The sequence below is a fragment of the Myzus persicae genome, unplaced genomic scaffold (assembly GCF_001856785.1).
Source record: "Myzus persicae strain clone G006 unplaced genomic scaffold, MPER_G0061.0, whole genome shotgun sequence".
Classification (NCBI taxonomy): Eukaryota; Metazoa; Arthropoda; class Insecta; order Hemiptera; family Aphididae; genus Myzus; species Myzus persicae.
In genome coordinates this window covers 708,656-724,767 of record NW_019104178.1, presented here as the reverse complement: position 1 = coordinate 724,767, position 16,112 = coordinate 708,656, and the positions used below count along the sequence as shown (strand labels likewise).

At 26.7% G+C, this 16,112-nt stretch overlaps 1 protein-coding gene and 1 long non-coding RNA gene across 2 annotated transcripts; one reads left to right on the top strand and one right to left on the bottom strand.

Moving 5' to 3' along the window:
• Positions 1-1,274: 1,274 nt before the first annotated feature.
• LOC111039643 lies at positions 1,275-14,688 on the top strand. Its single transcript, XM_022323240.1, has 12 exons — positions 1,275-1,915; positions 3,344-3,393; positions 3,539-6,148; positions 6,219-6,560; positions 6,665-6,976; positions 7,073-7,239; positions 7,300-7,501; positions 7,579-7,677; positions 8,794-8,845; positions 10,742-11,607; positions 12,735-12,797; positions 13,499-14,688. The coding sequence occupies exons 2-12, from the start codon at positions 3,355-3,357 to the stop codon at positions 13,586-13,588; spliced, it is 4,842 nt and encodes a 1,613-aa protein (XP_022178932.1). The 5' UTR covers positions 1,275-1,915; positions 3,344-3,354; the 3' UTR covers positions 13,589-14,688.
• On the bottom strand, positions 12,282-12,800 carry LOC111039644. The gene is made up of 2 exons (XR_002605115.1): positions 12,695-12,800; positions 12,282-12,405 (listed from the first exon to the last, which is right to left on the bottom strand). It is a non-coding gene; the product is annotated as an uncharacterized LOC111039644 (long non-coding RNA).
• Positions 14,689-16,112: the final 1,424 nt, after the last annotated feature.

The window sequence follows — 16,112 nt, the reverse complement described above, 5'->3', positions numbered from 1 at the left end:
CTGGTCACTGGTGGCATCGTATATTCTATATACATAAACTATATTATAATATATCTATTTAAATATGTCTAATATTTTGTATAGTCACGAAAATTGTATACCAATAATCATTATTGAGCATTGGAGCGTGGACTAAATTTTTATTTAAAAATATATCATACTATCTACAGCAGTACATCACTACTACTACAACAAAGGCGCTGAGCTGTTACCTATTTGCCCACTTTATATTATTTATAATTTATACCTCAATGAATATTTATCAATACAGATGAATTCGAGATGGATTTATCACTTAATAAGTGGATTAATTCTTTTACTACCTATTTATCGTAATTTATGAATGTCATAATATCTAATTTTTTCCGCCAAAAATTCAGAAGACTCCAATAAAAGCTGTAGTATAGGCCTCGCAGGTTAAAAATTACAATCCAACTTTGAAACTCAAATTGTGAATAACTGTTGAATTTAAATTAATTTTAAATTGTAGTTATGTCTTATTTTACTAATATAATTAATAGTTACATACTATATTATCTACAGTCAATTAACAGTATCTATCACAAAATAGAAATAACTAATAAGACACAACTGCAAAGTGTAAATGTATCTACACATCACCGTGATCGTCTTAATACTTACGTACTGTATACAAGAATACAAGATACATATCTTAATTTGTGGCTCTGCCATACTATTAATTGCTGCAATTTTACTATACACAATTCTAATTTACTATTAAGTATTACTGTTTTTGTATTGCATAGGTGACACCTAACGGTAGTATCACAGAATACAGATTATATTAAATATATAATGTTTAATATAACCTGTGGTAGTGTGGTACCATCCACGACCCACCCCTTTCACCGAACATCTTTCGACCGTGTTCTGCGCCACTGACAAGTGACAATAACATATTAACATCTATATCTTACAAACTACGGATGGTTGGAATGGTTCTTAATATAAATTATAATATTATAATGTGTGGAGCTGACAACCACGAAACTTCGAAATTTAGAAGACTAAAGCAATAATATTATAAAATAATATGAGCTTACAAGTTACAAGCAACACGTATAGTGCATAAGTGCATTAGTGCATACTGCATACCTAATATTTAAATATTTTGAATTTTGAGATCCCTTTCCATTGCACACACCAGTGCCACAGTGCAGTGGTACCATAGAATGCAATACCCGTAGTCACATAATATCGGTCACATGACGGCGTGCGGCTGTAGTTGTCTCGGTTGTCCGACCCACCCACTGACTGGTGCATGCGCAGCACAGGTGACAGCGTTGTATCTCCATGTTTTGTTTACAAATAGTTAGATTGTTGTTAGCCTAGAGAAAATTTGCAACTACCTGATACCTCTGAAATCCGCCGGCCGCTGCGAATTGTGATCTGCGATCGATCGCCAGTCGCCACTCGCCGGTTGTAGTCGCCACTCGCCGCACGAGTGTAGTGTGTATGACTACAAAGTACTGGATTGATGACGATTGTATACGGGATACAGGACTAAATATTTATCAATAAATCATTGGTGCTTGGAAATACTCTCTTTTCTATTGAAGAATGAGGAGTGAAGACTGGAGTGTTGAACATTAATGCATTATTACAACTATCGATGTAGAAGTATCTGCATCTGCGCATTAACTGACCCTCAACTTGTGCCACAAAGCATAACACATTATCGCCCTTAAGGATAAGGACATAAGGCTTACACTTCTATACTTCATAGACGAGTATACAGTCTTAAGCCTTTTTACTTGTCTCTCTCACTAGTCAGTAGTCTTACTACCTGTTGGATAAATTCAAATACCTATCTATAACAATTTTGTTGTATCAACTTCCTAGTTCTTTCTATAGACGACATTGTTAAGCACATTACACGCTGTGAAATACGACGGTAAGTTCATATTATTATATTGAATTTGTTTCAAATCCTTAATATAAATTGCTGGGTCACCGATTCAATGTTGACATGAGCTTAAACACTTTATTGGTGTTGTGATTCAGCAGAGTGGTAACTAAATTCATTGTATGAGATTTACATTGATTATCCAATAAATCGTATCCAATTAGATATGAAAAAATATGTTGTCTTGCTTTGCTTGAATCTATTTTTCATTTCTCTATATGTGCAATTTTTAGAAAATGACCGAAACAATGTGTTGATTAAAATTTAACATTACAATCATGATGTCGGAGTGTTGAAAACTGTAACATTATGTTTCAATAAGTTTGTATATAATACAAAATATTATCAAATAAAATAACTGTATTACCAATTTTAAGTAAAAAAATAATATTTCAAGCGGGTAAATAAAAGACATTTTTAATAGTTAAAAATTAGGTTGTATTCATAATAAATAATGTATTCTACTGATTTAGATATATGAATAAGTACATTTATGGGAGATAAAACAAAATTAAATACAAAACATTAAGTATATAATATAAAGTGCATTTAGAAATCAGAATATCACCTTCAAGCCTTATTAGGACAGCCAGCAGCATTTTTAATTTACACTATATTATATAAGCAAAACTTGCTAAAAATTGAATTATTGTGAAAAACTTCACATACAATCACAGATAATGTTCTTACTTTTAACCATCAAGTTTCATTATAGGTTGATTCATTCTAATTTTTAAACTGACAAAGCTGAATGTGATATACGGGGTTTAAATTTGTTATGTTACATTATTTTAAAACAGAGGACAACAAATGCTTGTGTCGTGTCCTATTAAGTATCTCTGAAAAACAGGTTATATAATTACTAGACTTAAAAGAAAAAACAACATCTGGTTGATACATTTTGGAAAAGAACGTAGTATCTTGATTTTTAAGTTTATAAATTTATGAATTTATCAAAAATTATGATGTCATTTATATCTATGTATTTCTTTTAAGAATATTACTATTTCTTCATAACTTCCATACTGTTTATTAATTTTTTCTGCAAAAAATTTACTTTACACCTGTAAATACAACATTTTATTAATAAAATTGAATATAACAACTTTTAAATTAGTTATTTATATGTTTAAAAGAAAACTAAAATACTAACCTTGAACTTAGACAATGTAGAAATCCACTTTTTAAGATTTTCTAAAGTAAAGGCATCGACATATTGTTAAAATTGATTTCAGGCAGTATTTTGTCTGTTATTTCTTAATATATTTAAGACTTTGATGTATGATTCATAAATGTTTCAAATAATTTTTTTGATAGTATTAATTATTAATTATTTATATTGATTTTTTTTTACTATCTAAATACAAATAAAACTATACTTTGTAGGTACTTAATAATATTTCCTTAATGTTACAGCTATTGTGATCATGGAAAACGAAGCTGATAAACGAATAAGACTTGCAAGAGTAAGTTATTATTTTTATGTACTAACTTAATTTAAATAGTTATTTATTTTATTATAATAACAGGCATTAGCCTAGTTTACCATAAATTAATAACAATGATAAGTTATAAAAATATTGTACCAAATGATTACATTTTTATTTTTAGCTATTGTTGAATCTTGGTCATTCATATCTGCATACTGTTGAAATAGAAAATTCAGAAGGAGAAAGTGGAGAAACTGAATCTGGGGAAACTGAAGTCGAAGAAACTAAATCTGGAGAAAAAGAAGTGCAAGCAAAATGTAATGTAAGTAAACAACAGAACACAGAAGAAGAGGAAGAACAATTTGGTAAACAACATAATGGTAAAGTAATTAAACAACAAGAATTGGAAAAAAAAACAAATCTAGAAGATATAACTCAGCAGTTGTCTAGAGATATACAACAAAAATCTTGCGAAACTTTACCTGTTAAAGTTCACACAGAAAAACATGACCTGGAAAAAGAAGTTGCAAATAAATCTAATGAAAAGAATCATGAGTTTTTAATTGACTTACCAAAAGAATCCAATAACACAGGTCAACAGAAGTTAGAATGTGGAGTAGATTTAATAGGTGAAGTGCAAGAGGAATTTAGTAAAAAACAGCAAAAACTCCATACAGATGACCAACCAAAAATTGATAAAGATAAGGAACACGAAGGTGATGAAAAACTAATTAAAGATTCTGAAAATGAAAAAAAAGAAATACAAATTCAGTTACTAATTGAAGTCCCGCCCATGCCTGATGAAGAAGTGGAATTATACTTAGATGTGCAAGTTGATTCAGAGTGTTTTAAAGAACTTAATATACAAAAGCAGGAAGTGCTTGGAGAAAAACAACAAACAATTGATAAAAATCAAAAAGCATTTGACACAAATATGATGCACACGGATCCCAAATTTGATGAAGTAAACATATCACAAGACATTGAAAGACATATTCAAAATAAAATAAACCAAAAATCAGAGCAAAATATGGAGGAAGGAGAAATACAACCAGAATTAAATGAAAATTTGCAAGAACAATACAATATTGATGTACAGCATGATGATAAAGAATTACAGCAAGATGATGATGAAGAAGCACAAACAAATATCCATAAGGAAACTATGGACAAAAATCATAAAAGAATACTACAAGAAATCGAATCACTTATACGTGATTTTAAAAATAAAAAAAAGACTGAGAATGAGAAAAAAACATACAATATAAATGAAGATGAAAAATGTGACGATTTGACAGCAAAACGAATTGCAAAAATAACAAGAGAAATTGAAGAATTAGAGTTAGACATGGAACAAGAGCAAGATGAAGAATTAGTAAAGGAATATATTGATGAATTTAATCGTATGTTTTCATCAGTTGTCAAAGAAAAATTCTTAGAAAAACTACTTCTTTCATTTAATGAAGATGCAGCACCATATTATAAAAGAATTGATAATTTGCTTAATAATTATTTTCCAACTAAATTAGATACAACTAATGATAAAATATCAATAGATCCTACTTGTTCTAAATTTAATGAAGGTCCTATAGAAAGGTCTGATGTAGCCAATGATGCATTTGAAGAAACACAAGAAAAGTCCGATAAAAGAATTGAAGAAGTAAAACAAGGGTCTGATATGTACAAATTTGAAATACTTCCAGAAGAATCTGATATAGAAATGGAAGAATTTGAAAATAAAGTAGTACAAGAAATGCCTTACATTGAAAACGAAGACGAAACACAAGAAGAATCTGATGTAGATGTGGAAGGATTATCAAATCCTGACAATGAAGTAACAGGAGGCTTAGATTGGAACTTACAAATAGAGTCTGAAATAAATGCAGACGAATCTGATGGACAGTCATTACAAGATAGCGAAGAAGAATTAGAAGAATTAAATGAAGATGTAAACATAGTAACTGAAATAGTTTATGATTATGAAGTTGAAGAAGAAGCAGAATCTAGTTCAGTGGAAGAACTTGATTCAATTGAAAAATCTGATGCTACAAATAATGAATTTAGTTCTAAAGAAATAAAACAGTGTAGTGATGAAATACAACAGGAGATTGATAAAAAAGGACAAGTTAAATGTATTGGTAAAATACATGAATTACAAGGAGATTTACTAGAAAAAATTGATAATGATAAACCTGAGAAATTTGAAGATTTACAACTACAAATGGAAATAGAAAATATACAAGATTTAGACGAAATACCATTAAAACTAAAAATTCAGCAAGAACAATTAGAAGAAAAATTGCATCAACAAATGAAAACCTTTCAAGAAGAATTCTATAAAAATTCAAAACTTGAGTATGACAAAGAACAACAGTTAAAAGGTAATACATTAAATGACCCTGTTTATGATAAACAGCAAAAATTGTTTTATGAACTAAAGGGCAAATTTCTAAAAACAAAAGAAGAATATAAAGATTTAGTACAACAAAAAATGATTGAAGCATTACAACAAAAAGTTGATGAAAAACAGTTACTAGAAATGAAAGAATTTCCAGAAGAGTTTGTTGAACCAAATATAGAAATAGATGATCTCCACAAGGAAGTTTTGCAATTACAACGTGAATGTACTGAGTTAGAGCCAGAATTTAGCTATAATATACCATTAGTTGTTGACGAAAAACCAAGCAATAAGAAAACTCAAAAAGTCAAGTATAATTTGTATGAAAAATTATTTGAAATACACAAAAAAAAATTATGTTTTTTTGCTGATTCTAAAGAGTGGCCTGAAAAAGTATGTACAAATAAAATAACAATAACATGATAAAGTTTCAATATTATATTAGTTTTACATTTTTTTTTAGTATTTATACCCATCAAGTTTGCTGGATGAATTATTTGATGATCCTTCAGAGGTTAATCCTAATTTTTTTGTGATCACGTTGTACTCTGTTGACATTGGTTATTCAATTAAAATAACCATGAATAAGAATACACCACCAGTTGAAACTTTTTATAGCTACGCTGAAGATTCAATATTAGAATTTGTGGAAAAAGAACAACTTCCACCCTGCTTATTACATTTGTTTGATAAAGCTAGACCAAGGTTATTTTATAATGGATGTGTTATAGCAGAAATTCATGATAAGTATTATTGTGAAGACTCAAAAAAAGTATATCGAATCTTATTGCATCCTCATGCTTTGGTAAGTTAGTAATTTAAATTTATTACAAAAAATATGTGTATGATGTTAGTTTCATATTTTATTTTTATAAAAATTATTTTTTCAACATAAATATATTCTTTCAGTCCATTCAGAGTGATGTGAATCGAATAATTGAGAAATGTAAGCCTGCCCATTGTTCATACGAACAAAGACTAAAGATTGAAAGTGATTTGCTGAGACTAAATTTTCCTGTAATGTGTATGGATACGGCGCCTATTTCTGGTTTAGTTGTTCAGTTACAACACCAATTGTTAAGTCGTCGAACCATAAATCTAAACCCACTAAAAATCAAAGATCCTTCCAACTTTGAAATGGATTTGTCTAAAAAATCGCAAGACGACAGATTACCTAAAACAGAATTGAATAAATCACAAAAATCATCTTCAACATCGATGGTCAGTTAAAAATATTTTTATCGTTTTAATGACATTCACAGATTAATTTAAATTAAATTAATATTATTGTTTTTGAACCTGTATTTGTATGTTTAGAAAAATACTACAAATGACAATATTATTCATCACCTTTTATGGAAGTTTGAATTCCGTATCCAAACATTTAAACTTATCAAATTATACATTTTTGTAGTAACTGAAACTCTAGAGTATTCTATGTTATTGTGTATGAACTCAACTGTTCCACGTTCTAAAAAAATGAGGTATGACATTTATAATGGATAATTTAAATTATAGGATTTTTAATGTTTGTGTTATTGTAGGTTTAAAATAAATCTTGAAACAAATAAATTAAAAGCCTATATTGATGTGATATTAGAAATTCTTAAAAAAAATGTTAATCCTGACATATTAGTGGTTCGAAGATATAAAAGTGACGATAAATCAGTACCTCAGTCTATTACATGTGTTCCATCATTGTTGAATGACAATGTTTACGAACCTGGTTCAGCAGATATTTCTAAGGTATACAGCATTATACAAATTGTGAAAATTTATATTTTAATGTTAATCTTAAAACAATTATTTTGTTTGAATTTTAGTTTCTAGATGAGTTGTTAGAATTTATACCTAAATGTGACCCCCAATTTGATCAACAAAAGACTGATGAAACAAAAGGATATTTAAAAGTAAATAAAAAGGTAAAGTTAAAATTGAATAAATATGTATACACACATTGAAGCAATGGCACGGAATGAAATTATAACTGGCAGTTCAAATAATTTGATTAACCAACCACCATACCTTCCAATTTACCACCCCTTTAAACGACTGTGAAACAGGCTTAAATTTAACTCACTTTATTTAAATAATTAAATGACATTTCTACGTATAATAGAATTATAATAGAAAGAATTGGAAGTATACTCTATTATTTTACTCACCCACACCCAACTACTTGAAGTACGAATTTAGTGCCACTGCTTTAAACAATGCTAATGAGTTATTTTATTTACCAAACACATTCTTATAAGTTAATTTAACTTAACCGTTGCAAATTATATTGTAGATACAGTAAATAAATAGAGTATGCAAAATAGCCAATTATCTGATTATTTATTTGTCAATGGTTGCAATGATAAATCCCAGGTCGTATTTAGGCACCAACAGTGACAGAAGACTAGCAAATGTTTGTTGTGTTCAAACTGACAAGATTCGTGTGTATTTCTTCTGAAACTTTATCTATTATATTGACTAACATTTAAAGTATATTGTGTTGTCACTTATCTTCATATATTGTCATTTTTCTATATCTTACAATTTACAAATGTATAACATGACAAATTTATATTGAGCAGAATCTGTTTTATGTGGTTAGTTTTATATAATTAATTATAATTAATTGATCTATTTTTAAATTTAAAGGTAAAAATATTATCTGTGTTAGTGTGTTCTCTTGACAGCTTATTTCATTATTTTATTTTTAGTGAAAGTTATAAACATAAAAGGTTTTAATATTTTACATATTTATAACTTACTTTAAAGTTAAAAGATAAAAAAAAAATTGAAAAAACTGTAGAGAAAACATTGATAATATTCTTACTTTAAAATTTGGTAATAGTTCATATCCTCTCTAGACTCTCAATTTTATGAATTTGATAGCTTTTTATCAAAAGCTAAAGTAATTTATAAAAAAAAGTTGTCTCAAATAACCAAGTGCCACAATTAGGCTGTTATTTTTATTTTCTCATTGTTTTTTTCTATTGTAGACTACTTCATGATTGTTATTATTAAAATAAAAATATAATTTTTTATAGGTGGAATCAAAGAAGAAAGATGTTAGTACAAAATCGTTACCAAGAAATTTAGGTAAGTTAATTTATTTTTACTATATTATATTTTTAACATTAATTTATTTAAGAGGACACTACCCACTTGTTTGTTGTCTTCGTTTTACAAACGTAAACCATAGCGAATTTTTGTTATTTAATTTCAATTGTGTGCTGTTTGTTTTGATATTAGAGCGAATCGACCTTCTATCTAACTTTTAGTTAAGAACATTATCTATGTTAGAGTATAAGCTTTTATTCGTTATTTTAATCACAATTATTCTGTGTTGTAATTTTCAAGAGAGAGCATTATTAATTTGTATTGGCTTTCATCGATACACATTAAATCCCACTCAATGGCACTGAGTAACACTAATAAGTAATAATCATTCATGAGTCATGACTAATGTATAGGTAGGCATCCTGTATTATATGGGAAACTACCGTTTTTCAAAAGTCTGTCCCATTGTCCCGAAATAAGCTTCTGGGACGCTAAATCATCCTGTTTTTTTTAAAAATATGTATATTTCCATCTACAGAAAAAGATGAAAAGAAAATTACGTAAAATTAAAAATATAATCTTCATCTATCTGTTTTAAATATTAATAAATATATTATGCATTCGTAGAATAATATTGCTATTACTATATTATTATGAAAACTAATTTGTATTTATCAAATTCAATTTTTTGAATATAAAGTTATTTTGGTCTTCGTCTTAACAGATCACAGCTCAAAGATAATAATATTAGACATAATATTATAGACTATAGTGCATTACTTGTATAAAGGTAAATGATTTCTCTTGTAATGTAGTTAATCTGTATGAAATGTTTATCATTTTTATATTTTGACAGTTAGCGCAGTTAATTATGAAGTATTTTATGAATTTGTGTTGGGAAATAACTAATAAGACACTTTTAACATGTACATTCATCCAAAAAATATTTGCCTTTATATTATTAATAGTTAATACTAAAAAATATTTATGATCTGTAAAATTATGATAAAAGACCCAAAAAAGATTATTTTAATTATTTTTGTAAGTTATCATTAAGACATTAAATATTTATTCATAATGAAAAAATCAAGCTTGGGAAAATTCCTGATAATTTTTACTGAGTTAAGTTAATAGTTTTATGGAAATTTACTATAAACTTACTTATTAACTTAAGTAAACTTATTATTATTTTTTTATATACATAAAGTCACAAATAGCCCAGTAATATAGTAAAAGGTAAATGTTTATGAAATATGCATCATCAATATTATAATATTGTGTTAGATTTAATATTTAATTATTTATAAATTAACATAACATGGATTTGATTAAAAGTAACTTATTATTTATTCAGTATATATATATTGATAAAAATCAGTTAAGTTAAAAATTAAATTAAAAAAGTTAAGTTAAAATGAACTTAACTTTAACTTTTCAACTCGTTTATGCCCAGGCTTGAAAAAAATGAAGTCCTGTATTTTGTATTTTATATCTGGACACCTTACATATAGCATATAGGTCCTGAGCGGTGATTGCAGGATTATAAATTACCTATTGTTGCCCCTTAAATAATACCCATAACGAGGTCCCTTAAGATATTAAATCAAATATTTACGAGTAAAATGTGAATCAGTTAATATGACATTTGAATAAACAAGTAAAAATATTACTTTCTCGTCATTCTGGTTTCTTCTTTTTTCTTTGCTATTTTTCTTTTTTTTAATGTTTAATATAAAAATAATAAAAGAAACTAACACATTTTCTAAATGCCATTGTATTACAAAATAAGAAAAAATCAAATGCTCAATAAAAATCAGATTAAAATGAAATAGATACAATTTGTACAAGAATTAAGTAACTACCAAATGAAAAAACTCATTTTCCATTAATTCTGAGCTATTAATAATAGAAAAATAATCATATTTAATTTTACAGAAATGAATATGGATCAAAAAAAGAAGAAACGAGTACAAGCTTTTGAATCAAAAAAGTCAATTCCTCACAAAGTTGAATCATCATCAACAAGTAGAATTTGTAATGATTCAAAATCGTTAAAAAGTTCAACAACACCAATAGATGTTTCGTTTGGTCTTAAGTCATTACCAAAAAAAAAACTGAGCTCAGTTGAACCATCAGGATTCCCAACAGGATCAAAATCAAATATTTTACTCAATGACAGATCCATTAATGTAATTCACAAAGAATCAGACACAATTTCAGCTCAAGAAATATCATTTGTATCGAGTCCCATGACTATATTACCAACAGTATCAAGTCATATTACTGTAGTGTCATTAGCACCTAGATATAAAACAATATTTTCATCTGCTGCTTTAAATACTGATTATCGGCTAGCATCTAAAAATTTAGAAAGATTTGAAGATCATAGTGTGAGCAAAGATATTAAATCTATACCTGTTATGCAATCAAAAAAAGATCATACAAAGTGTTTGGGAAAAAATGATTTTTCACTAAAAACATCTTTTAATAATATAAACAGTAAACCACCTAACTTGGTAAGGGTAAATTATAAATCAGAATTAAGTTCTTGTGATGCTGAAATGGAGAAGAATATAACGGTTGTAAAACATGTACATCGTAATTCAGTCTGTATAAAAGGCCCAGAGACCATTATTAAAAAAAAGGAACTGCCTCTAATAGCTGATTTAACAGAAAGAACATTTTCAAATGAACCTAATGTTTGTAATGAACCTCAGGATACTACTGCTGCATATTTTCAGAAAAAAACACAACGCTATGATGAATTAACTACAAATGTAGATACTTTGTCTAACTTAAAGGTATGATTTATATGTGACTAATCAAATTTACTAATAGAAAATCAATGTATATTGTCATACGACAGTGGCATGATTTTTGAGTACTAGGTAGTGTTACTACCTACTACAGTACTCCTACTATAAAAAAATTAAATCTTTTCAATCATATTAATTTTGCAAGAGCCATATCTAGTTTATGACTAGCTGAAATGTTTGGTATTTTTGGAACCTATATATAGGCCGTTCCTTGAGGATAAACCCGTTAGCCGTAGAGAGGAACTTGTCGGTTTTTTGCCGTTTTACCTATAAACTAAAAAAAATTATTAAATATTATGAAATTAATGAAAATAAAATGTTATGAAGTCAAAACTTTTAGAAAAATAAACTACAAAATTGATATTTTCAAATGTTTCAAAAATAACTTTTTGATCAAAAAATTTAATTAAACTAAAAAATAAAATATATGTAATCCTTGTCTCCGTGAGTCTAATAAAAAAAATAGGTTTATTCATTATCTCAGGAGTTTGCAATGGATAAATCCTCATGGGGCACCCTATATATATTGTATGTACCATAATATAGCATAAATATTTAAAACAATCAAGCATAATACAAAAATTCTAAAATGAAAAGTTTTATAATTATACTCAAAAATATTTTCAAATACAGAATTGTTTATATTATTTTAATTTCAAGTCTTAAATATTTGTTCCTATTTGTGAATGACTGTGATCCATCATCCAAGGTGGTTATGACAAATTGAATGTTGAAAATATTTGTTTTTATCCTGTGACCCACTTCCAAAATGATGAAAAAAACCTGGAAAAATTTATTTATAACTGAAATCATAAATCATGGTATTCTCATAGATTTTCATGCATAGCGTAATTGCTAACAATTTCCGCAAATTTTATTTTTGCACATTGCACCATTGTTTTTAAAATATGGTGAACCAATAAAGTGAGCTTTCACTGCATAATTAAATATGTAATATTTGGTATTCTAACTACTAAATATCAGTTATGCTATTTTATATAATTGTTGAGCTGTAATAGTAAAACTAAAAGCTAATAAAAAAAAAACTACTAAATATGAAAATTTGACATACCTATATAAACATTTATCTTGTAATTTGTGATTGTTTTTAGGTTGTATATCCTGTTAATAAATCGGTTTCATCATCTTCAAAAAAGTTCAATAATCAAGATCAGGTAAAAATATATTTATTATTAGTAAAAATGCCTTTTTATTAATTTTTTTAAAATCAAACTGGTATAGTGGTATCAGTGTTAATGTGTTATAAATATATGCTTAATTACCTATATACTCCATTAATTGCATAATCCATAAGAAGATAATATTATCTAATGCACTGAAGAACATTAAAAACGGTGTTAAAATGTTAATAAATATCTTTACGCTTCTTGTACATTGGATCTTGTCAAGTGTTTTTTAAGTATGTAGTTATTATTTTAGTTATGAAAATAATGGTTTTTATAATAGGTTTTCTCAATTTACCATTTTAAATTTTTATAACTAAAAAAATAACTATATATTTAAAAAACACATGTTAAAATCCAATGTACAAGAAGCTTAAAAGAGATCTTTTTTAAAATTATTATAACATTTTCAAAAAAATTTATCCATAACTTTTACCGAATTAGACTGCTTTTGGATCATTTTTTTTATAAATTAACGGCCTGGCCTTCCCCCTTATGGCCTTAACAGCAACCAGTTTTTGTCAAATATTATCTTATTTCTACTAAGTATCACTTGGTTACCGTTAAGACATGATACAAGATAACCTTCCCATTGTATTAAGTATAAATATGATAAGTTCAAATAATTTAGTATAATGATATTGATTTAGATTATAATATATTTGATAGTTAATTCATATCTTATTATATAGATGAATGATTTTTCATTTCAAGAAATAGATTATACTTCATCCTCAAGTTCTAAAGATATCAAATCTGCTAAGCGAAAACGACCTTCTTAAATACATGTATAATTAATTTTTACAACTTAATATTTTATTTTCCATACCATCTGAATACAATAAAGAATATCAAAATATTCTTATTAGTACCTATTTAATATTAGTTGTGAAATGAAATGTATAATATATAAATTAATTTTGCTGAAAATTGACTTTATTGTTGTGAGTACTTTTTTTTACGATAAGAAAAAACAGCTTTAATTGGTAATTGGTATGACCATTTCTGGTTATAATTAAAGTAACTATAATATTTATTAAACTTAGTACATACTATTATAAGATTTTAATACATAATTTACAATTTAGTTTTAGACTAGTTTGACAATTTTACATACATTAATTGTATAAACTAGTACCTCCTACCTATGTAACAAACTTGTTTTTTATGTATTTACAGGTAGCCTTTTATTATGAATTAAGTTTATTGGGAATGTGACAGTCTTGTTAAATATTTAAATACTTGTATTTATGTACTTTTTTGGTATTTCAAATACTTCTTTAAGTTTTAAAATACTTTCAAAATACATCTTTGTATTTTATTTCAGAATACTTAATATTTTTTTAAACCGTCTTATTTCAACAAACACATAATATTCTTCAAATAATATTTTATAATGCTTCTAAGAATTTTTAAGCTTTCATCAAATACGCAGATGACACAATACTTAAAATTAATATGTACCTTGCTGAAGTTTAACTTGACAATAAAATAGGTTTGTGACATCTGAAATGTTGAGCCAATTAAAAAATGTATTTACTAATTATTTTATTTAAATATTTGTATATTAATAAATTACAAAAAATACTTGAAAATACCTATTTTTAATACTTTTGAAATACAGTATTTGAATACGTATTCTGAATACATTTGAAAAGTATTCTTAACAAGACTGGAATGTAAATGTTTACATTTTTTCTGTATTAGTTTAAGTTAGAAAATTATGAAAACTTCAAATTAGATTAATTTGTTTTTATAAAATTTGTTCACCAATGTGCATGCTTACGGCTTGTCTTTAAGATATTGAGTTGAATGTAGTGTATCATATATATATTACAATTTGTGTATTAGCTAACAAAAATAAAATTATGATTTTTTTTAAGTAATTTATTATTTTGTGTAGTACCTACAGCATATTGTAAAAACATACCTATTATATAGGAACTGTGTCTTATGATGAATAGTATTTTATTATTAATACCAAAATTATTTCAACACAGACATTTAAATATAATCTATCTATTCAATATTTAAATTAAATTATAAAATTGTTGTTAACACCTATAGAATTATTCTAATTGAATATAATTTCCTCAGGCCTGATGAAATATCTATATTTTTATGTAAGTTAACAATTTTGCACCCAAGACACCAGATCATTTACAAATTGTGTCATTGTGATATACTTACTTAATTTGTATTGTATACATGTCTATATGAAAAATGAAAGTATTCATTCAACAAAAAAAGATAGGTACAACAGCCGTTATAATAAAACAAAATCATTGAATATCTAAGAGTTGAGAAAAATATGTCTACCACCATATACTAAAGTACCACAAAGAAGCACATTGAGAATATTATTTAGCCCAAGAAGTTATCAATGCTTAGGACAAAAAATATTTAAAGGCAGTTTGTGTGCGGTTGAACTTTCTGTTGATGAATCGACAGAATCATTGTTGACAGTATCTTAAACAAAATGGACATGGCTCAGCAAAAATTAAAAATAATCTATTTAAAAACCTATCATAAGTTCTTGTCTAATATCTTGTAGTTTTTTCTATAATAGTTTTGTTTTTATTAGTTTATAGTGAAAAAGAATAATCAATTGGCACTTTGACAGCTTTATCCAAACTGAAAAATTAAATATTGGAAAAGGAAGGAATGTACAAAGAGTGATAATCCAAATTAAAGACCATATAGCTAAATTGAAAAAACAAATGAAAATCTAAAATGCAATAAAGTAACTAGAAAAAAATACTACCTTTCAGACACCCTGGACACCCTGCCATAGGAAAATTGATTTTCTTAGAGGGGGGATGCGCAGAATTCATGCTTTCTCTCGTAGAACAGAGTATAGTACCTAATTTTATGTCAATCTTCTGATATTTGGATGTAATAAACTTGTAAAACGAATAGTAATGGGCCAGGACAAGGACTAAGGAGACATTCTACTCTCGTAAAAACATTTATTTAAATAATTTTAATTTTAAAAGTACATTATATGCATAGGTATAGTATTCAATTTTAATTTCATATTAAAAAAAAATCAATTTGAATAATAGTATATAATATTCAATATTAAAATGAACACTGTAAGCTAATAACCTTTGTAGTTGATGCTTAATCAATAAAGAAGAAGAAAAAATGTATGCAATTTTATTAAAATTGTTTATCTAGGCCAAATGAGTAAATTTCGTTTTTTTTTAGGGAATTGTAAGTAGATATTTCAAAAATTAAATTTGTTTGTACATAATAGAGGTTAGGTTAATTCCTCTGTATTCCCTCCTCCATACACAAATTATG

Excerpts from the sequence above, each read along its gene's own strand:
- LOC111039643 (XM_022323240.1), top strand. The coding sequence starts at position 3,355 with ATGGAAAACGAAGCTGATAAACGAATAAGACTTGCAAGA. Across the intron at positions 7,502-7,578 it reads GTTCAGCAGATATTTCTAAG|TTTCTAGATGAGTTGTTAGA; the intron begins GTATACAGCATT and ends TTTGAATTTTAG. Across the intron at positions 11,608-12,734 it reads ATACTTTGTCTAACTTAAAG|GTTGTATATCCTGTTAATAA; the intron begins GTATGATTTATA and ends GATTGTTTTTAG.